The 23,738-nt window shown below is 39.8% G+C and overlaps 1 protein-coding gene across 1 annotated transcript in view; it reads right to left on the bottom strand.

Annotated features, from left to right (window-relative positions):
• Positions 1-3,940: 3,940 nt before the first annotated feature.
• Positions 3,941-23,738, bottom strand: part of SH3GL2 (SH3 domain containing GRB2 like 2, endophilin A1) — a 98,608-nt gene continuing 78,810 nt past the window's right edge. The window contains exons 3-9 of the mRNA XM_080574503.1: positions 21,952-22,024; positions 16,848-16,991; positions 14,853-14,986; positions 13,890-14,048; positions 12,268-12,371; positions 10,449-10,579; positions 3,941-5,440 (exon numbers count right to left, since the gene is read on the bottom strand). Coding sequence (XP_080430629.1) covers positions 5,241-5,440; positions 10,449-10,579; positions 12,268-12,371; positions 13,890-14,048; positions 14,853-14,986; positions 16,848-16,991; positions 21,952-22,024 — 945 coding nt within the window. The 3' untranslated portion in view covers positions 3,941-5,240. The remainder of the gene's footprint in view (positions 5,441-10,448; positions 10,580-12,267; positions 12,372-13,889; positions 14,049-14,852; positions 14,987-16,847; positions 16,992-21,951; positions 22,025-23,738) is intronic.

Here is a 23,738-nt window from a genome sequence, read left to right as displayed (position 1 = left end):
ACAATCTGAACAACCTGGACCTGAACAACCTACTCTAGCTGGCTCTGCTTGAACAGGTATGGGACTAGAGAGTTCCAGACAGCCTCAGCCATACTGATTCTGTGGTGACTCATAGCATCTCTTTTTACAGAAAAAAATATAAACAACATAATAATTAATATAATTAAATAATAATTCTGTCCTTGAGGGGGAAAAGAAAAAAAAAAAAAAAAAGATGAGTGTTTTAGGTATTAGAAAGCAGAGATCTCAAAAGTGTGCTTAGCTCCAGGATTTGAACAGAGAAGATGTAATAGTATTAGTAAAACATTTTAGATGCATAGCAGATAAAATTTTTCTTTTCTTTTTTTTTTTTTAACTAAAAATTTGACTTTAAATTCTACACTGCATAACTGCATATGGTGCACATTATAAAGGACAACTGTCTTAAATGCTACTCAGTTGTGCTCTGTTATTAGAGATTTTTGCACAAAAGTTTGCAAAGGACAACTTTTGCAGTTGTATGCCCTTACTGATCTTTTCAAGGCATGCATCCTTATTAACTTCACCTGAGCTTTTCTAAACAGAGCTAAGGGGTCTTCTTTCTTGTTTCTTTCACTTGCCACCACTCACAGGCTAATGGCAGTGTGCTGGGTTTATATGCAGATGGAAAATTGATTAGTAATGTATTTTCTATAAATGACCTGGTTCAAGAAAAAAAGACCAACACACATGGGTCATGACTAAAATTGTGCTATGTATACTTAGATGTGGCTTGCAATTTTTTTACAAAACTTGGCTAAGTTATTCCTTATGTATTTGTTCATTATTCATCAAACTAATTAAGTGGATGTTTAGTCAAAATCTTATTAGCTCAAAGTCTTTCACTATTTCACTTTAGCCCATCACTCTTGCCTGTCTTCATATATCAATAGTTAGATATAACTATTAAAGGTACATAGCATAGAATTGATCTGTACTTTACAGTTCACAGGAAGATTTTTTCACAAAGCTGTTCCCATCTTCCACAATATTTTGGGCCAAATAATGAGGCAAGATAGCAATACCTTTTGGAAATTCCAAGTCTGCATTTGGACTATCAGTTTACAGATTAATAAAATAATGCATACAGAGCAGAAAATCTGAACTTAAATTCTAATTTTCTTACTTGCATAGTAGGCTAGTTAGTAGGCTAATTGCATAACCAACCTACTGATGCATTACAGAGAATTAACACCAGGTTCATTTCAATAAAATGGAGTCAGATTTATATAGTGCTACTTGGGAATGTGCCCTAATTCACTGCTTAATATGCCCATCTTGAACACGGCCTACTTTTATGCTGGGAAGAGACCCATATGTACATAGACCCCCATACACCCTGCTCCCTGCTTTTACAAAATCTATGCAGTTTTCATAGCCTATTGATGTGACAAGCGTAGGGCACATCTTGGAGCAGAACTATTGCTCAGCTTAGATGGTGCCATCTAGAAAGACCTAAAAACGTGAACCCAGGAAAGAAGACCCCCTAGCACTTTGCAGGTCTTGTCTCCTTATAAAGCAAGAGTTGTCTGCATAGTGCCATAATTCAAATAAAAAATTCTCTGTGCGACTATCATCTTCTTTCAAATTTACTGGAAGGAAAGGGATATTTTAAAAGAGAGAGAAAACTAAAAGGCAAAACAAAACCAGTTTGTTTGTTTGTTTGTTTTTGTAATCCACAACTGTTCAGGGGAAACCTTTGTGTTTTTTGTTTTTTTCCCCATTTTTGTTTTTCACAGTTTTACTTTGCAATAAATGAGAAAGAGAAAGAAGGCAAAAAACAGAACAAAACAAACAAAAAAAACAACAAAATATTTAGTTGTATTCAGCAGATGATAGCTTATGCTGGGAGACTTTCTTTTTTTTTTTAATTTAATTTTTTTTTTACAGAGAAGTTTGATAATTAGGCATCCATACCAAATTTTAAAAATGTTTCTGAAAATATACACCTTAGGAAGCAGGATTTCAAAAGTTATGTCTGCCAGTGAAACAGAATGTTGCCTCCCATCAGTAAAATGTTAGAAGGGAATGGAGTCAGAGCTTTGTAGAAAAAGCTTTGAACTACCTGGGATGTAAAAACAGTTTCCTGTTTTCTTCCTTTCCCTAATCCTATCACTGGAGCTTTAGATGCAAACTTTTGTCAGCCCTAGTAATCTCTGTTGTGGCCAAATAAGGTTTTAATCCTACTTAAGGATTCCTACTTAAAGAATAGAGCGTTCTTCAGGGATCATCGGATGAGACAGAAAACAGAAGCACCAAGAATACAACATGTCAGGTCTGTTCCCATGTCACAGGGTGATGGTATTTAACAGATTTTTTGGACTCTTTGTGCATTCTTTCTGGCCTTATTTGTGGAAAGACGCATTTCCCCCCTGTACTCGGCTCTGGTGAGGTTGCACCTCCAGTACTGTGTTCAGTTTTGGGCCCCTCGCTACAAGAAGGACATGGAGGTGCTCGAGAGAGTCCAGAGAAGGGCAACAAAGATGGTGAGGGGTCTGAAGAACAAGTCTTACGAGGAGCGGCTGGGCGAACTGGGGTTGTTCAGCCTGGAGAAGAGGAGGCTCAGGGGCGACCTTATCGCTCTCTATAGGTACCTTAAAGGAGGCTGTAGAGAGGTGGGGGTTGGTCAATTCTCCCATGTGCCTGGTGACAGGACAAGGGGAAATGAGCTAAAGTTGCGCCAGGGGAGGTTTAGGTTGGATATTAGGAAGAACTTCTTTACTGAAAGGGTTGTTAGGCATTGGAATGGGCTGCCCAGGGAAGTGGTTGAGTCACCATCCCTGGAGGTCTTTAAAAGACGTTTAGATGTAGCCCTTAGTGATATGGTTTAGTGGAGGACTTGTTAGTGTTAGGTCAGAGGTCGGACTAGGTTATCTTGGAGGTGTCTTCCAACCTAGATGATTCTGTGATTCTGTGACTTCCCTATGCTCTAAAAAACAACTCCTCAGCAGGGTGGGAGTGGGGCAGCACTGCATACCAATCATCTTTTGCTCTAGATCATACATAATTTTCTCTAAGATAGTTGCTGTATACTTGCACACCCTACAAAAACAGTACAAAATAGTAAGCCAGCAATAATCTTCTGGATGTGCTCCATGACACCTGAGCAGATACACTCACTGCAGCACACAGAGAGGCCACACAAAGAGCAGGGCAAAGGTGCAAGGAGGAAGGGGAAGCAGAGAGGAGCTGCTCTGGACCGACCACAATCCCAGCTCGCCAGCCCCATGGGCTGTTTGGGGAAAGAAGAGTCAGGAGGGAAAGAGTGAATTTGAGCTTGGGAAACAGGGCAGGAAAGGTGTTATTTTAATGTTAGTCTTTTTCATTTCTCACTACCCAAACCTATTTTAAGTGATGATAAATTTCTCCAGGTTGAGTCTGTTTGTGACAGTAACCAGTAAGCGATCTCCCCATCTTTATCTCAACTCACAAGTTTTCTCATTGTTTTCTCTCCCATCCCACTGAGGGACCGTGAGGAAGCAGCTGGATGGGTGTCTGGCTCTTTGCCAAGGCCAACCCATCACAATATGTGTACAATAAAGAGTATAAAATGAAATTAAATGCTGAATTATATAAAACAAATGAAATATTACTACAAACTACTAGCATTGTAGTAAGCATTACTAGATGTTTTTTTGAAAACCATCCATCTTTAATGGGAAATACCATGTCTCCACAAGATTGGATGCTGGTCTTTATGACATTAACTTAATGTGCTCAGTGTTCAGCTTACCCTGTTTATGAGGGCTATTATACATATGGGTTGCAATTCAGAGAAGCAATATAATAATGTAAAAAATAACTTATATATATAAACATTTGCAGGTCAGGTTTGAAGAAAATGCTTTCTGAAACAAAATTCTTATTAGCTGAAGTTAGCACAACAGATTTATAAGCACTAAAATAATAATACACAACATTATTCCAGTTATTCTCTCAGCATTTATTTGAAATATCAATATTTCCATGATACAGTTTATACATAAAGCAGTAGGGAATGTCTTCATTTCACATCATCCAGTACTGAAGTGGCACATTCGAAGCAGCACATTAAACCTCTGAAAGAGTCTGTATAGTTTAGATAAATAGAACTCTGGACAACTAAACTAACAGAACCTTTGCAATTGTTACCAAAAGAACGCTGAGAAGCTAGGCACAGCACTGTACACACCAAGTGCAGTAAGGAGGAAAAAAAATAATGAACTAAACATATGGGGAAGTGTTTTTGCATATACAGCCACATGTCTTTAATTGCTCAACACAAAAAGAAATAAGTTTTATTTAGTCCTCATTGAGGGCAGAATATGCACAAATGATGTTCGAAGAACACATGGTAGACAGAAATAAAAGAAGGGAGGGTTGTGTTTGGTTGGATTTCTTCCCCAGTGAATGATTTTACAAAGAATATCTGGTTCTTAAGCAGCATGATTTTGTGCCAAAAATTGACAAGAAACAGTTAACATTTAAGCAGTTTTATCCCCTATCTTGCCCTCCTATTGGCATTTTGTTGAGCATGCTCAAAATTTCTGAAGGGCAAATTCATGTGGTTTGTGGTTCAAGCTTTTTATTATAGGAATCCCCTTTTTATGGTTTACAGTTTACTTCTGGATGGAAATAGGTTTTAAATAACAATCAAGAATACAAAAATGAGCATAGATCAGAAGGGCACACAGTACAGTGGTTCACTTTCTGAGAAACCAGAGGGTCTACATTTATACTGTCTCTGTGAGAATAGCAAGCCATTTTGGTCAGAAGACACAATTCTGGTTAGACAAGGTTAGACCTGTGTGAACTGTACCATAAGGAAGGGAAAGATGGAATGGTAAGAACTCTTCCCTCTTTTTATAGAGAACTAAGATTGAAAAGTAATACAGTGGTGATAGGCATTATCTTCCCAATACCGCCTTCACTTCCTGCTACTTCACCATGAGTCATCTGTCTGGCTTGCCATTGTCTTCCCAACTCCGTCTCAGCAATAGCTCTGGTTACCACCAGGCCAGCATGGCCAAGTGATCTAACACTGTGTTGGCTCACAACATTGTGTTGGCTCAGAAGATACCACGCATCACCACTACGTAGTATGACAACACATAAACCAAAGATGCTCAGTGGGACTTGATGACTCTAACCACTGCAATTTGCACTTGTAAGGTGTAAGAAGCAGCATTTGGAAAGCAGTGGTACTGACATTACTATCTGGGTCAGGTGGTGAATCAGCCATTCTAATTGGGTAAAGGAACTAGAATATCAACATAATTGATAGGGAAGAAGCCTGACTGGCCATGAAGCATCCCTTCATACCAGTTTTCATCGATCTGGTTAGTAAGGGTAATAATATCACCCTCTTTAAATCCCAGCTCCCCCTCATTTTCTGGTTCAAAGTCATACAGAGCTCGGCAGCATGGCTGATCCATGTGAGCACCTGTGGAGAAGAAACAGAAAGAAAGAGCATGTTTAAAAATCTTGACTGTTACAGTATCCACTTAACCCTCCTACTTTCTACAAATTTTGCTGTTCTGAGGTAATTCATATGGTGATGACAGTCCTTTGACAGCATCTAAATTTGGACTGCTAAACTGCATTAGAAGGTAGTTAAAAGCTTTTGACAGCCTTGAGTCTTCATATGTGGTTCTGTTAGTAAATGAGACTACTAAAATAACTAAACTACAGTCAAGCCCGGTCCTAAAAGAGCGGCTACTACCAGTTTGGGATCTGATTTTTATCTGTTTACAAAACACACAAAATGAAGCAAAAGCCCAAATAAATTTCCATCTTTACTGGCACAGATGTTTTGTCTGGGTCTCAGGTAAACAGTGAAAGGGGTATATTGAAACAAGAGTGAAGATTTAACTATGCCTTTATTTGGAATCTTCACTGGTACAGATATACTTCAAACAGTCATACATGATCCTAATCTTCAGAATTTAAAAGAGAGGTTTCCAATGACATTTTCTCCCCATTATCACAAAAAAAAATTGATGATTGTGTGGCCACCAGGGTAGATTTGGAACAAGTTTAAAATGGAAAGCTTTCAAATATGGTAGCTGATAAACATCATGTAAACCCTTTAGAATGGCTAACAGATACTACTATAAGTCATTAGTTAGTTTAGATTTTCATAGCTTATATGAAATTAAGAAATATGCTTTCCTTCTTGCCCCACCCTTCTACCTCCCAAGTCTCTATAACTTCAAGCCTACCAAAAGCATAACTGTTCCTGGTCAAAATATTTAGGATTTATCAGAACTAAAATGTATGAAACTTATATTCCTACCTGACTTCCCATAGTAAAAGTTCACGTACTTCCAGTGGTCAGAGTGAACTGCATGCCATTACCCTATAATGACATTTCTAGGAATACATATTCCAGCTTTTTCATATGTACTGGCTTCATGATGAATGAAGACCTATGCTTGAGCTACATTTCTATAGATGTCAATACAATAAGCTTTTCAGATAGTATATTTAATTTATGAAATTCTGTAGTGAAACCTCCTTTCATTTCTTTATATATTGCTCACTGTTTATTTTGCTGGAGGAGTAAAGTTAAAGAGAGCAGACATCCTTTATTTTTCATGAAGTCTATTTTGCTGGCATCAACAAGCCTTATGATGCCTGTTTGGTATCCTCATCACTAACAGCTGAAACATAGAAGACTTAGCTATGAAAGGTAAACTAGAACTAAAATTCAAATGAACACTGAAGATCTGGGCTTTGAATGAACCAGCCCAAACCTATATTAAAGAATTTTCAAATAAGAAGGGAATTCTCTGAAACTGATGAGAACCTCAAAAGACAGAATCCCTATTGAAGAAAATGCTAAATATTGCTCTCTGAAAAGGAAAACACAAATGCTTAAGGGATACAGGAATATCAGTCTGTACTGCCTTTGCACAGACAAGTGTTCATGACACCACAAAAACACAAAGGAAGAAGAAAATTCTGATGACAAGACAGGAAGACCTTTACTATGCAAGACTCAAGCCACACTCATGCACAAGGAATCCCTAGTATAACCCCCCATGCATAATCCCCTGTATAATCCCCCATGTCTTGCCAGCATAATGAGAAAATTACTACTTTAGAAGGCTATGCATGACAATTTCCAGTTGCAGGTGCCAAATGGAGATGCTGTTGCTGCCTGTACTTGGGAGAACATTAAATATTCACATCAGGATACAACAGGAAGGAAGGAAATCCTGACTAAAGATCTAGTGAAAAACCACTGTCGTGCAACACAGAATGTGCTAGCAATTGTCATTGAAATCAACTGGAACAGTTGATGTCAGGGACCAGACAGAGGACAACCATCACTGTAACATGGAATTAACAGACCATTATTGTGAGAAACAAGTGACAAGGCTTTCTTAGTATGTGCTGATATGAAATAAAGTACATCGTTAAGACAATAATGATGCATGGTTACATAAATGTTTCATCCTGCTCCCAGCTGGATGAAAAACTCACTTCGCTTTGTTCTTGTTTTTAGTGATTTTTAATTTCAGGCTGTATGTCTGTCTTTACAGAGCAGGATAAGATTATGGAGTTTTTTGGGGTGTCAGGATTCTGCATCCTCATGGAAAACTTACAGCTGGTCTTTGGGTTTTCTAAATGATTGTTTTGTTAAGATCTGTATTTCAAGGTGAATTTAGTATGGCAGCATCCCTTTGTGTTTCTAGGACTAAGGAAACTTCTGACCCAAAGACAGATTTAAAGCAGTGGATCCATGTTCACATGCCTGAGGATGTGAACATTTCAGAAAGAATGCTGTACTTCGTTTTGCAACTGGACCGTGTCCTTTGGTGGAATTGGTATAGCCAGTTCAAACAGTTTAAGTAGCTCACCTGTACTATCTTCAGTCTGGGGGACTTCAACTTCCCAGACATATCCTGGAAGCACAACACAGCCCAGAGAAAGCAGTCTAGGAGGTTTCTGGAGAGCGTGGAAGATAACTTCCTGACGCAGCTGGTTAGAGAGCCTACCAGGGGAGGTGCCCCGCTACACCTTCTGTTCACAAACAGTGACGGACTGGTGGGAGATGTGGTGGCCGAGAGCTGTCTTGGGCAGAGTGACCACGAAATGGTTCAGTTCTCTATTCTTGGTGAAGTCAGGAAGGGGACCAGTAAAACCGCTGTCTTGGACTTCCAGAGGGCTGACTTTGAGCTGTTCAGGACACTGGTTGGCAGAGTCCCTTGGGAGGAGGTTCTGAAGGGCAAAGGAGTCCAGGAAGGCTGGGCACTCCTCAAGAAGGAAATCTTAATGGCTCAGGAGCGGTCTGTCCCCACGTGCCCAAAGACAAGCCGACGCGGAACTAGACCGGCCTGGCTGAGCAGAGAGTTGTGGCTTGAGCTTAGGAGAAAAAGGAGGGTTTATAGTCTTTGGAAAAGAGCGGGAGCTACTCAGGAGGACTATAAGGATGTTGCGAGGCTGTGCAGGGACAAAATTAGAAAGGCCAAAGCTCATCTGGAGCTCAATCTGGCTACTGCCGTTAAAGATAACAAAAAACATTTTTACAAATACATCAACGCAAAAAGGAGGACTAAGGAGAATCTCCATCCTTTACTGGATGCGGGGGGAAAATTAGTTACAAAGATGAGGAAAAGGCTGAGGTGCTCAATGCTTTCTTTGCCTCAGTCTTTAGCGGCAAGACTGGTTGTTCTCTGGATACCTGGTACCCTGAGCTGGTGGAAGGGGATGGGGAGCAGGATGCGACCCTCGCTATCCATGAGGAAATGGTTGGTGACCTGCTACAGCACTTGGATGTACGCAAGTCGATGGGGCCGGATGGGATCCACCTGAGGGTACTGAAAGAACTGGCGGAGGAGCTGGCCAAGCCGCTTTCCATTATTTATCGGCAGTCCTGGCTATCAGGGGAGGTCCCAGTCGACTGGCAGGTAGCAAACGTGACGCCCATCTACAAGAAGGGCCGGAGGGTAGACCCGGGGAACTATAGGCCTGTTAGCTTGACCTCAGTGCCAGGGAAGCTCATGGAGCAGATTATCTTGAGTGTCATCACGCAGCACTTGCAGGAAAACCAGGCGATCAGGCCCAGTCAGCATGGGTTTATGAAAGGTATGTCCTGCTTGACGAACCTGATCTCCTTCTATGACCAAGTGATGCGCTTGGTGGATGAGGGAAAGGCTGTGGATGTGATCTACCTTGACTTCAGTAAGGCTTTTGACACTGCTTCCCACAACATTCTCCTCAAGAAACTGGCTACTCATGGCTTGGACTGGCGTATGCTTTGTTGGGTTAAAAACTGGCTGGATGGCCGGGCCCAAAGCGTTGTGGTGAATGGAGCCAAATCCAGTTGGAGGCCGGTTACTAGATGAGTCCCCCAGGGCTCAGTGCTGGGGCCGGTCCTCTTTAATAACTTTATCGATGACCTGGATGAGGGCATTGAGTGCACCCTCACTAAGTTTGCAGATGACACCAAGTTAGGTGCGTGTGTCGATCTGCTCGAGGGAAGGAAGGCTCTGCAGGAGGATCTGGATAGGCTGGAGCGATGGGCTGAGGTCAACTGCATGAAGTTCAACAAGGCCAAGTGCCGGGTCCTGCATCTGGGGCGTAACAACCCCAAGCAGCGCTACAGGCTGGGAGAAGAGTGGTTGGAAAGCTGCCTGGCAGAGAAGGACCTGGGAGTACTGGTTGATAGTCAGATGAATATGAGCCAGCAGTGTGCTCAGGTGACCAAGAAGGCCAACAGCATCCTGGCTTGTACAAGAAGCAGTGTGGCCAGTAGGTCTAAGGAGGTGATTGTCCCCCTGTACTTGGCTCTGGTGAGGCCGCACCTCGAGTACTGTGTTCAGTTTTGGGCCCCTCGCTACAAGAAGGACATGGAGGTGCTCGAGTGAGTCCAGAGAAGGGCAACAAAGCTGGTGACGGGTCTGGAGAACAAGTCTTATGAGGAGTGGCTGAGGGAGCTGGGGTTGTTTAGCCTGCAGAAGAGGAGGCTCAGGGGAGACCTTATTGCTCTCTATAGGTACCTTAAAGGAGGCTGTAGAGAGGTGGGGGTTGGTCTATTCTCCCATGTGCCTGGTGACAGGACGAGGGGGAATGGGCTAAAGTTGCGCCAGGGGAGGTTTAGGTTGGATGTTAGGAAGAACTTCTTTACTGAAAGGGTTGTTAGGCATTGGAATGGACTGCCCAGGGAGGTGGTTGAGTGACCATCCCTGGAGGTCTTTAAAAGACGTTTAGATGTAGCCCTTAGTGATATGGTTTAGTGTAGGACTTGTTAGTGTTAGGACAGAGGTTGGACTAGATGATCTTGGAGGTCTCTTCCAACCTAGACGATTATGTGATTCTGTGATTCATTTTCATTTTCCCTCACTAATGAAGAATTACTCTCTAGGACAAAGCATGGAACTTCTGCATTGTAGTAAAATTCAGCCAAATTTGGCGCTTTTTTCTCACATTGTTACTGCTATTACCTGCTGGTTTGGGAGTGGTGGCATGGGATATTCCTCCATTGTGCTGAGTATTGTCACCAGTTGTGAAATCCAGGCTCATACGAGGTTTGGGCTGGTATTCTCTTTTGGGCTGAGATGATGCCTCTTTTATTCTGCCAAAACATATCAGTTGAATGTCAAGAGTTACTTTCTTGTCAATAGATGAGATGCAAGCATCTTTATTTCCAAGGCTAAAGTTAACATCCATCAATCAGCCTGTCTAAAAAAGTTTTGGGATTTGGAGTAATTTTTATTTAATGTGTTAGTTCAAATTACCAATAACGACCTGATGCAACTGTGCCATGGAGTTATTAATTTTTCTTTTCCCTTAAGAAATAGCGTTTTGGCCAACTTCCTTTTGTCTAAGAATAACAAAGAGCTTATAGTGGAGAAAAACCCGTGATATGATCTAGAAATGCTTAAAGGACTGTACAAATATCTCTACCCTCATTTTTAGCTTGACTGAAACCTGTTATTTTGCTGCTGTTTTTGGCAAGCCTTAGCTATTCAGTTGGTTGATGCCAACTCTTGTCATTTTGTGCAGAGACTGTGTGGGAATGTATTGACTTCAGCTGTATTGACTCCATTCATCTGTAATTTGGAATACTTGTTTCACAGAGACGTGCAACTCCAGTTTTCCTGGATTCCCAAAATAAAAATATTATGCATCATTCATTTTAATTTATTCTTTTAATTGAGAAGTCTAGAATTTCTAGGAAAGGGTACTTTTTCAGATTCATAGTTAAGGTTGATAGAATGAGAGCAATTTATGCAAAACAACTTCCATAAGTAATTCTAATACCACTTAGGGAAGAATATTTAAGCCAAGATCTTTGCATTTAAAATGCAAGTTGGTTTCTCTAACTGTCCCTAGTTTGGCCCCAGAGTTGTTGTTGGTAGCATTTTGATTTACGTATTGAAAGAAACTGCTTCTAACTTAACCAGTTTTGCTCCTGATAACAAGAGTCTCTTCGCCATCCAAAATATTATCAGTATTAGTCAGTCCCCAGAAATTGCTTTTCTTCTTCAGAAATATAAAACAGAAATATATTTAAAAGAAAAGTAATGATGTTGTCAAAATAAATATAAACAAAAAGGCTTTGTTGTATTTCATTCAGTTACAGTTCTTTTTTTCAAAACAGTAAAGCTTTGAATAAAAAAATACTTAATTCTATTACACATAATATTTCTGTGAAGCAGATACCATTTTTCACAGATTATGAAGTTGAAGATGACAGTTTTAGTGACTTGCTAAAATCTCCCCAAAAGCTCAGCAAGAGTCTTGTTTCTTCAGAAAAGAAATATCTCCAAGGAAACTGTTCTTGCTTTCCAGCTGCTCTGTCATGATACTCCTTGTACTTGATGAAAAAGAGAATTTAAAAGGAAAAGTCTTTGCTGACCTTCCAGATTTTATGAATTTTACTCTAAGTCTTCCAATGTTTGCCAAGTCCTTCCCTGGAATCATGGTATTTTAAGGAAGTTTAACCCTTCCATTAATGTGTAGAATGACAAAAGGTTATCTTTTGGAACTTGTTAATTGTGTGGTTACGAAAACAAAGACTGTCTCACCAGGCAACTGCAAATTAAGGTTTATGTGTTTTAGAGATGCAGATGATTCTGAGTATGACTGAGTAGAGGAAAGCATCTCAGCTCACTAAAGCTATCAAATGTGATTTAATTGAAAGCATGTGTTTATAAACATTGTAAGTCAGTGTTACATACATTTTGCATTCTACTTATAGGTTTTCTGCCTCTGGAAAACATAAAAAGCAATTGAACAAATTTAAAGGAAGTGTATTACCTGTCTTCCAGCTTAGAAGTAACTCGCTGAAGGATCTGTGTGGCCTGCTTGTGGTACTCCAGCTGGGCTTGTACAAGAGCAGAAAGCTGGCTCACTTGTTCAATCTGAGGATTGACATTAAAACATCGTATCTTAGGTCAGTACCAACACATCAGCAGTAGAAAGCAAAGACCACTTTCAAGCTGACACTGCAAAGGCAGTGCCTTTGCTTATCACTCTAAAAAATTCATCCATCCTTGTAGTTCATAAATAGTTACATATCAGCCTTTATGTATTACCATGTCTGGTTATGATTGGATATGGAATGGTGACTGCAACTTTTCTCTGTTGATCATCTCCATGGCCTATTTGCACGAACAGTAGCCTACAGACCTACTTCATTCAGGAAACACTGTGAAAGTAAAGATCAGACAGTAATGAAAACATAGTACACCTTCTCTGTCCCACCCTTAGATGGGCACAAAATGGTACAGAGTACAGTCATGCTTCTTATGAATTCTGGGCTGTGAAATAGACAGAAACAGGAAGATGTTACATCCTTTTGTATGTAGGGTATTTGTAGTGAAGTCAGACAGAATTCTACTTCGTGAGGGAAAAATCATCCAAAGCTCTTGTGAGGGTGCTGTAGTTCCCAGCAGTTCACACAACACACTTCAACGGTGTCATGCAGGCCAGGACTATCTAGTTATATGGGGATGTATTTTAGTACAGGGATTAAAAATACAAATTCATTATACTTTCATTTTAGCACAGCCATATTTCATTTATGACATGCAAATGTTTTCATTTTTGTTATGTCCCCTCTAAAGCGCTCTGGCAACAAAATGAGGTATTAAGTTACATATGAATTTAAACTTAAAACCAGTCATTTCCTTCAACTGGAATATTTAAATAGAGTATCAGTTGACAAGATACCCTGTAAGACAGACTTCAGCTGTAATGTTTGTTTGTTTGTTTTCATCCAGAAGTAGCAACTTTTTCTTCTTGTTCTACAGTTTCAAGATTACTTACAAATAGAAAATAAAGAAAACTAATAGGTGCTCATTCCTCAACTAGTGTGTAAGTGAAAAATATGCTGCAAAGTCATGTTTCAGCAGTCACATTAAGTTTGGCTTTTCTATTCATTACTGCATACGATTACGGCAGAGACCATGGGGGTTGTGAGCTCATCATCTCTGACATTTACCAATCAGCTCAGCAGCATACATACTTGAACAAAAGCCTCAGATCATACCCCAAAACAACAGCAAAGTAAAAATCATGATTTACATTTATATAATTCTAAATAGGAAGGTATTGTGTCTTTGTAAGTGACACTGTTCAGTAAGGAAGCACAGCGCTGTTACAGATGATTGACATTCTTTATCTCACTTATTTATCAAACACCTGCTAAATTAGTCCTGCATGTGCATGCTGTACATTACTACAGCTTCTCACTGTGTCTCACTGAGTCTAGTGAGGTAGGAAGTGCTTCCCAATTTTAAAGTTATAGGAAACTGTGGCATCACAGACTTATAAAGGTTTTCAAGTTCTAGACTGCTTTAGATTGCCTTCACTGCTGAACAAGCATCTTTCTTTTGTTGTTAAGATTCAGCTCAAAGCATAAATGAGGGATATCTCACATCCATCTCCAGAAGGTTGAACATGCTTGACTCAGCAATTTCTTTTGATTCATCAAATTTCTCCAGCGCTTGGCGAAGCTCTTCATCAGGGAGCTTGCCCTGTCTTTTCTTCTTGTAGTCAAAATCCAGGCGCCGACCCTCCATTTTCTTTAGGTGATGCTGAAAAAACAAAAACGCAAGCACAGAATAAAGGGTGTTTCCCAACTCTCTTTAGCCAAAAGCTATCTGCATTGTAATCAGATAATCCATGTAGATTTTCAAGTATGTGCTGTTTGCTGTATATCATCCCTTCCTCAGAGGGGAAGAACAATGATGTGGTTTTACATCTCTTTTGAGATGCTCTGCCCTCTAAATATGACAGACATTCAGCATTAAAAAAGGCCACACCGAATACACACAGAATGGATAACTGCAGTCAATACTTGTATAAAAGATATGAGAGTTTCTGACATTTAACTCTGATGTAGAGTTGCCTGAACACTGTTATTTTCCCCCAGAAATTTAAGGGAAAATTCAAGTAAAGTCAAAAGGTTGTACATTTTTGCTTGCATAGTAGTTTTCATGAACAAAGCAACAGAGAAAATATTTTTAATCAATTTCATCAGATCACCACAGGAACTTAATGTTACCTTTTATTAAAGATTTTCCAGTTTGTTAACTGACAGAACAGTCGTGTCATTCTATTTAGTACTTGCCAGGTCAACCCCCCAAAAAGTTAATGCTACCAGCCCCAGAATGAATACTTCAGGTGTTTACTTTCCCTTGGAAGAATCAGTGTTAGAATTTTGATCTTTCCCCTTGTAAACCATCAATGAGAGAGACAGGACTGGAAAGTAAAACTCAAATCAACAGACCAAATCAGATCCTCTGTAGACAAAAAGCCCTTTTTAAATTAGACAACAAACCGATTTTGAACATTTACATTTTCTGTACAGAGTACAACTACCACATTTAGGACAATACCTGTATTTCTCTCAGGTCTTTGTCATGGAGATTCTGAAGTGGGTCAATGAAGTTTTGTTTAACTTCCATGTCTAAAGAGTCTTTGACCTCAGAAAGCTCCTTCATAGCTTCTCCCACATCTGCAAGTGCTGGTCCTGAAAAAGAAGATGCCCAGTTTAACTTAAGATAACTTAGTTCCAAGCACTGTAGAATGAAATTGACTCATGGCAATTTCAGTTGATATTTAATTTTCAGCCTCAAGTTTAGGAAAGAAACAGAGTATGACACACCACGTGAAAGGGCAACATGTATTTTGCATTTCTGCAGCCCCCAGAGTTTATGCCTTGCGATACACCTGAACTTGAGAATTCATACTGCATAAAGACAGCCTGCCCCTACACACACCTCATTGTGCACTCATTCCTCAATCTGGTGAAGAAAATATGTTAGAAAATAATTATATTTATTTGCTCCAGTGTTGCTGCCAGACATTAGATTGCATATAAAAATAGTTTTAATGCAAGTCTATGTCTTCCTATTTGTATCAAAGAACGTAAAAATAGTTAACATTTACAATGTTTTTTTTGTTGGGCGGGGTGGGGGAATGAAAGATTCTTTTGAAGAAATTCTCAAGTTCATACCCTTAGACAAGTTCATATAACTCAGTAAGAATTAGCTGCCTGAATTTCTGAGATCTCCTCCAAGACTCACTTGATGTCCACAAAAGTTACTGTTCTATTTTATGCCCTCTACATAGAAACAAAAGCTCAAAAATACTCTGTGGTTTGAGATGTACGATGGTGGAAGAAAGTCCACTTTCCTTTCAAGAACAGAAAGGGTCTGAAAACTTAAAAATGAAAGGGATCAGAAGGAGCTTTGTCTCCCAAGCAGGGGATGCCAGCAGTGCAAGGCAAAATTAGAGAGCCTGCCAGACCTGGATGACAAACAGCCATAATAGCTCCTATTACTTAAGAATGTGAAAATAATTGCCATATCTATTCTGCTCTGTACTAATGCAATCATCAGAGAATACACAGCAATTTGCACAAATTAAATTCTATTAGTTCTTCATTTTCACTTTAAAAATATATTTGAAATTCAGCAAGTCAGAGGCAACCAATAAAAAAAATAATTCAGCAGTGTTTAGTACAAACCAGCCTACATTTGCCAAGCTAGTCAATTACTAGTCAATAAACAAGTACCTTCTCCATTGCACTTGTCTTTATGCCAGAAACAAAGGAACAACATGCTATGAAGATTCAAAGAGGAATCAGAATTTTCAGGGTCCTATTTGAATGTTTGGGGTGTTGACATATAAAAACAGCCAACAGAGCTCACACAATTAGGACACAAAGGATCCTGCTATGAATGCTACCTCTTTTACTTAGACCTCTAGGGTTAAAGAACACCATGCAAAATCTTGGTTTAATATTTCTAACTCAGGAAGCTGTAAATTCATATGGGGCTTGGTGGGAAGAAGGATTTTACAGGTAAGACAGGAGTATTCACTAGTGCCTTAAATGTGTAAGCTGGCCAGAAAAAAGGCCAAAATGCAAGGAATGAAGATTTTCAGTAATGGCTTTTAAAAAATGGATTAGCCTTAATTTCTTGCCTGTAATGAAGACAGTAACATTAATTCTGAGGTTAAAAGGTTCTTATTCTACACACATATAGACAATAATACCATTTCTGAACACATATATCTTCCACCACAACGAAGTCCCTTTAGCATAATCTATGACAGAGCCTAAAGCCTACATGGGTATGGTTCCAAATGGAAACAATTAGACTTCCAGCTCCAAGAGAAAAATCTCTAATTCAAATCTGCAAAAGATACTGGAACCACATCATCTCAGCAGGTTGACCTCAAAAGGTTAAGACTGATGAAGCTGAACTCTCACATTTTTTGCAGAATTTATTCCTTTATAAGAGCACAAGACTTCACTAATGAAAGTAATACTAAATTTTGTTACCATTTTTATTTCAGTATAATGGAAAGGGAAGTAATAAAATTACCAAAGTTGCATTCTTCTCCAAGTTCACGGCCAAATTTCAGCATTGCATCTGCCAGCAAGGCTTCAGCCTGTGGGTAACCTGGTCCCTTTTCCTGGCCTCGAATTTTTGACATAGTGTTGATCATGCTGAGTTTAGCTCTGGAAGCTGAAAAAGGAAAGTGACAGAGGTTACAAACACACAACAGTTTGAATATGCAGACTCTGTTGTGAACTTCAAGTCAAAAACTCCCTTGAAATGACTCAGACAGAAGAAAGTCCATGAACATTTTCAAGGCACAATGTTTGATGTGCTACAACTCAGGAAAAAAATCTTTAAGCTATCCCCAAATTATTAAGCTTAGAATCCGTGACTAGCAGACAGATAGCAGATTGAGTGAGCCTTCCTGTCAAGGACAAGTCAAGACTAGGCACTCTCAAGATTAAACTTGTGGAACCCCAAATGTTTATGTTTGACAGTTTTTCATCTGTAGAGTATGAAATAAAAACTTTGTTCCCAAATGTCTAAAAACCTTTGAAAAAAAAATTATTTTTTTTAAGAGAATTTTGGAAAACTCCTACTTCAATATGTTTTTGACTGTACTTTAGTTTATTTCAAATACACAATTGCAGATCAGAAGAAAGCATACAATTATCATAATTGATGAAAACAAAGGCAGCAAAAATAAACTAAATAATTTGCTTGACGATGTGCTTTAAAGTGAATTTTTGCAACTACAGAATGTGAATGGCCTGCAGAGATTGAATTAAGTAATTGCATTTTACTTCAAATTTTGCCAGCACAGCTGACTCAGAGTATGCGTCTCTGCCTACACTACTGCATGTGCTACAGGACGGCAGCTGTGAATGCCTCTACTTTCCTCCATGCAAAGACTCAATTTTGGCAGTTGCTCATATGAGTTAGCATTTCTGTGGAAAAAAACATCAGTAGCTAATGTCATTGTTCAACACTCAGCCTTGAATGCATTTCCGTAAGACAAAAACATCAGCAGGCTGCAGTCAGCAAGTGTTTTGCTCTTAATTTACTGATGAATAGCATATATCAAAAGATGTTTTTCGTTGCTGAATGTATTTCACTTTGAGGCATATGCACAGACATAGATGTGCAAACAAAGGAAAATAAGGCTAATGTCATAGTACTTATCATAGAATCATAGAATCATAGAATATCCTGAGTTGGAAGGGACCCTTAAGGATCATCAAGTCCAACTCTTGATACCGCACAGGTCTACCCAAAAGTTCAGACCATGTGACTAAGTGCACAGTCCAATCTCTTCTTAAATTCAGACAGGCTCGGTGCAGTGACCACTTCCCTGGGGAGCCTGTTCCAGTGTGCAACCACCCTCTCCGTGAAGAACCCCCTCCTGATGTCAAGCCTAAATTTCCCCTGCCTCAGCTTAACCCCGTTCCCGCGGGTCCTGTCACTGGTGTTAATGGAGAAAAGGTCTCCTGCCTCTCGACACCCCCTTACGAGGAAGTTGTAGACTGTGATGAGGTCTCCCCTCAGCCTCCTCTTCTCCAGGCTGAACAGGCCCAGTGACCTCAGCCGCTCCTCGTACGTCTTCCCCTCCAGGCCTTTCACCATCTTCGTAGCCCTCCTCTGTACACTCTCCAACAGTTTCATGTCCTTTTTATACTGTGGTGCCCAGAACTGCACACAGTACTCGAGGTGAGGCCGCACCAGCGCGGAGTAGAGCGGGACAATCACCTCCCTTGACCTACTAGCGATGCCGTGCTTGATGCACCCCAGGACACGGTTGGCCCTCCTGGCCGCCAGGGCACACTGCTGGCTCATATTCAACTTGCTGTCAACCACGACCCCCAGATCCCTCTCTTCTAGGCTGCTCTCTAGCGTCTCATCGCCCAGTCTGTACGTGCAGCCAGGGTTGCTCAGTCCCAGGTGCAGGACCCGGCACTTGCTTTTGTTAAAATTCATGCGGTTGGTGATCGCCCAGCTCTCCAACCTATCCAGATCCCTCTGCAAGGCCTTTCCACCCTCATTCGAGTCCACAACTCCTCCAAGTTTGGTGTCATCAGCAAACTTGCTCAAAATACCTTCTATTCCTACATCCAGATCGTTTATAAAAATATTGAAAAGTACCGGCCCTAAAATGGAGCCTTGAGGGACCCCACTGGAGACCGCCCGCCAGCCTGACGCAGCCCCATTTACCATAACCCTTTGGGCCCTGCCCGTTAGCCAATTGCTCACCATACTTATTTTGCCTGGGAAGCAGCTATGAAAATATAACATGTTTTTAATACATAGTAACCATATTTTTGCAAGCTTTCTCACTGCACTTCAGTGACATCAGATCATGCTTTTCTGCACTTGGAATTGTTTGATGCCTTGTGTTGCTACCCATTACAAAACTACATTCAGCTGACTAGCTGACTGCTCCATATAAGAAAATGCATTTTAATGAAGTGTGTGGCCTTTAAAAATAGCATTGAAAGGATGGTTGAAAAGGGAAAATACAGAAGCACAAAGTGGAACCCAGGCACAAACAAAATCAGTAGGACAAGAAATGGAAACAGAGGAATAGAGGCAGCAAGCTGAATTAAAATGGGAACAAATGGGAATAGTTTCAGAAATTAAAGCAAAAACAAAAGAGGGAATTTTAAAAAACAACAATGTGGCTATATTCTAGATAGACTGGCAAGAGTAAAAAGAAAAATGTATAGGAAAGAATGCAATAGATGAAAGAACAATAAGGGAAGGGCAAGAAGAGGAGAAAGGTAAGAATGAAAAATTCATGCTTCACTGATTCATCTATTCATTGTATGCATTAAATTTGGTTTCTACAGTTAACTTTATTGGAAATTTAAAGTCCCAAATCACATTGTTTTAGTATAAAATCTTAGAATACATCCACCAGTGTCTTCATTCCACCTTCCTTCTTTTAAAGTTGATTCCAGTAACTTCCAGGGGAGCTGAGGTACGCTTGTGCTCAGTCAGTCTGAAAATCCCATCCTGACCCATTTCAGTTCTATTGCTTTTGCTGTGCTAGTGCCACATACTTTCTTTTATGTCTCAACCTGAGTGAAGACAGGCAGAGATTGACAAAGCACTACATGGTGGTGATCTGAATGCTTGATTCTTTTTCCAATTCTCTCATTTGTATTGACTTCCCTGCTGTCACTTATGATTCACCTTAATAGCAAGTGTTAACAGACCCATGGTGAAACATAATTCTTTATTCTGTCTTTATACTCATTATTTCTACTTTCAATCATGTTCATCTTTCATCTCTTTTTCTTCAAATTACATGTACATCTTCATGGAAAGTCTCCAAGCCTTCATCATATTTAATTTTAGTCATTTTTCAAGTGGCCTTCCTTTTTTTTTTCATAATTCGGAAGTCTACAAAGCTTTTTCCTTCACAGTAACCTCAGCCCAACATCTCTTTCAATAACTTCACCTTTGTCATTAAAATTCTTCTTTCTCTGTTCTTCTCCTCATTTCCTTTCCCTTCTTTTCCTTCTAGTATCAGTTCACTAACTGTTTATTGAAGTTAAGCAATGGTGCTTACTTCATTTTTTGATCCCCCAAAGTACCATGAAGACAATAGATCTCTCATACTGCTGTACGTTGTTATACAAGCATAATGCTGTTTTCAGGGCATATCCTACTTATCAAGGAGTGTGCAGTGCACCGCAAACCTTCTTTATTCTATGAAAATCAGGTAAACTCCTAAAGAAAATCATATTGTTGTTAAAGTGGTTTTTTTTCATTAATTTTCCCTCCACTTCCTAATTTAATGTTTCTGTTTCTTATTAAAACAAACAAAACAAAACAAACAAACAAACAAACAAAAACAGGAAATAATGAAATAATGGAAATAGGTAGTTTGGATGCCTCAAATACTGTTTTGGCAAATACTATATTAGTTGTACGGAAATAATCTTTTTTCTTTTATTGAAGAAGAATGTCATTTTTCCATGTAATTCACATCACTATATAGGAGACCTTTTGCAATCAGCATAAACCAATCCAAGATCAGGTGAGAGCTACAAGAGGTAATCCTCCTTTCTGCTTACTCCATCTGCTACCTCTGCCCAGGTGGCAAATAAGGTGATCTCATTTCATATGCAAAAAAAGTAAATCTTCCCCTGTCTATTACAATTTTAATCTTTGGATACTCACACACTCCACAAGCAAATGAAAAAAATGTGCAGCTGGGGTATGGGAACTGCTCCTTCCTGGAGCAATGCAATCTTATAACAGCTTCAGGTGCCTGAAATCACACCCTGAACTACTTCCAGAGATTTTGTTCTCTGCTGTTGCAGTGAGCCTCTTTTGTGATTCACAGCAATCATAATCACTCAGATGTGTCAGGAAGGCAAGCCAGAGAAGCACAGAAGAGCCAAAACTTATTACTCAGTCTATATGATGTTGGACAACAGCAGCTTCACAGTAGTTAACAATTTTATCACTAGCCCCATGTTTGTCAATCCTATTGCTTTTCCTGCAGAGTGCTTGTTGATGATGAGCAATGTAGCTGTGGACTCAAGTCATAAACAGTATTCCATCTGTTGACATAGAAACCATTTTAGTCATTATTTTCTTTTCAACAGTTCTTGTACTTGTAAATATTCTTCCTCCTTTTATCAATCCACTGGCAGCATCATCGAATTATCCTCCTTTCCTCTGTGATCTAACATACAAATGTCATCAATTAAGCTATACCAGCAATGGTCCTTCATTCTACCACACTAGCAATACAATGTTTCACACTAGCTTGAATTTGTTTCCAGCTATTAAGAGACACTGAATGAATGCGTTTTTCTCTGTACTTCCATAAAACTCTAAGACACTAATAGTAGGTACACAGACTAATTTTACTTCCACATTAATTCTTCACTTGCATAACTCCATTGATGCCATCAGTGAAGCTGGCATTGACTCAAAACCCTTACATTCCTAGATCACTATGGAAATACTTAAGTAATTGAATTTAAAGGTGTACAAGTGACCACAGCAGCTCCACTGACTCCGCATTAATCTCAGCTGCACCAGTAAGGATGAGATCTGTCAGGCAACACACCAGTGAGAAAAGAGTATTTTCAAAACGTGCTCCAAGTACTGTGAGATTGTGAAATTATATTACCTGGATTGGGCTGAAGATATTCTATTGTCTTCGCCATTATTTCCATAACTGCCCTGCTGGTAACATCCACTTTCTAAAGGACAGAAAGTTAAACAAAAAGAAACATGAAAAGAGATGTCAGATACGCGCAATATGTGTTTCACTCTTCTTTTTGTTCTTATGAATTCTTTTAACTGTTCTTATCATTTTAATTTTGTGTCCCTGAGCACAGCTGTTAAGTAAGTCCAGCTCTGGTTCCAGCATGGTAATAATGCTTGAAAAAATACCAAAACATGAGTCCATCATTTCTGCTTGTAGCAGAATCCCTCTTAAGTGAGGCCATTAGTACAAAGTACCTCAGGATGTACAGGGAATTTGATACAACTCTTTGCAATGTACTGATGTTCTGCATCACCCTAGGAAGTGTCCACAACAGGGATAACTTTTTGATAGAAAGGTCATTGAAACCTATTTTAAGAATTAGTAATCTTTGGTCCCTTAGTAGCTGGCAAACCAAGAGAAAAGCAGATGCCAATCAAAACCAAACACCAGTGATAAAATTCACTATCTACATCTTTCAGAGTGAGTTCTGGTAAAATTTGGATAGGGAAGACAAAGTATTTCTTGCCATCTGATTTCAAGAAAATTATCAGCTTGAAGGCATCAGCCATTTACTTCCTCTGGATCACTCCATGAAGAAGTATTTTGTATTTTGGAATTTAAAATAAAGCAACAATTCAGAACTATTATTACCCTCTTTTACTGTAGTAGGAATTCTTGCTTTCTTAAGAAGTGTTCTGCATCATCTTCCTAAGTCGCTTATAGTGAAATATACAACTATTCTATCTCTTAGAATCAGAACTCAAAGGAAAAAATGCTGTTTTGGCAGATTTGGGGATCCCTGTAATGTGTTCTGTACTCTGCATTTATGAAGACACATTGCTTATCTCTGCAGGTAGCTTGTATCCCACAGAGTGAACTTCTTTACCATAATGGCAAATTCCTATTTTAAAAAAGAACATCTGAGATAAGTTGTTTGCAACATGCTGTGACTGACCTCTTTCCTGTTTTCTATGGCCATTGCCATCTGCCAGGCCTTGCTCTATGTTTTACACAAAGAAGCAGCAGAGGTCTGCCTGCCCTGGGTGAACAAGTAGCTGAACTGCCTCGTAGGGAGCCCAGAAATGGCTAGAAGGTTGCGGAGGAGAGTGGGGGCGAGGGAACAGAAGGCCATGGACAGGCAGAAGGAGCATGTCGTCTGCCTACGGAAAAGCTGGCAATCGACACAGGGCCTGGCGGGGAGTGGGGAGGCAGCCGATGAGCTTTCTCTGTTCTCTTCTCAGCTCTCAGTGCTCTCATCTTCTGGGCTGCCAACCCATGCCACCCACAAGCATATGTGGGACCCAGCCGTGGCTGTTGCTCTGTCCTACTTCCAGCTCTAAACCTAGCATCAGTTTTCTGAATTTTCTTTAACAATTTCCAGTTTTGATGGCAGTGCTTAAACCTGTGACACATTCAAAGGGAAGCTGGGGGAAGTGAGAAATCAGAAGTGAGAAATCACTTCTGTAATACCTCCACTGTGTGAAGAAGTGCAAAGGATATGCCCTTCTCCTTTATTTTCCATCTTCTCCTTTATTTCCCCATCTCCCTACAAAAATGTGCAAATAAATAGCTTCTGGTTCTCTTGGCTGGTATCAGATACACACCCTACAAATCACCTAGCAGTAACTAATGTTAAAACATTTGATGGTAACTTTAAAAGCTGAAGTTAAAAAAAACTGCCAACACTGACCTTTCAGCTAACATAT

The sequence above is a fragment of the Anser brachyrhynchus genome (genome assembly GCF_964034855.1).
Source record: "Anser brachyrhynchus genome assembly, chromosome: Z".
Taxonomy (NCBI): domain Eukaryota; kingdom Metazoa; phylum Chordata; class Aves; order Anseriformes; family Anatidae; genus Anser; species Anser brachyrhynchus.
The sequence above is the reverse complement of the archived record's forward strand: the minus strand, read 5'-3'. Positions and strand labels throughout refer to the sequence as shown.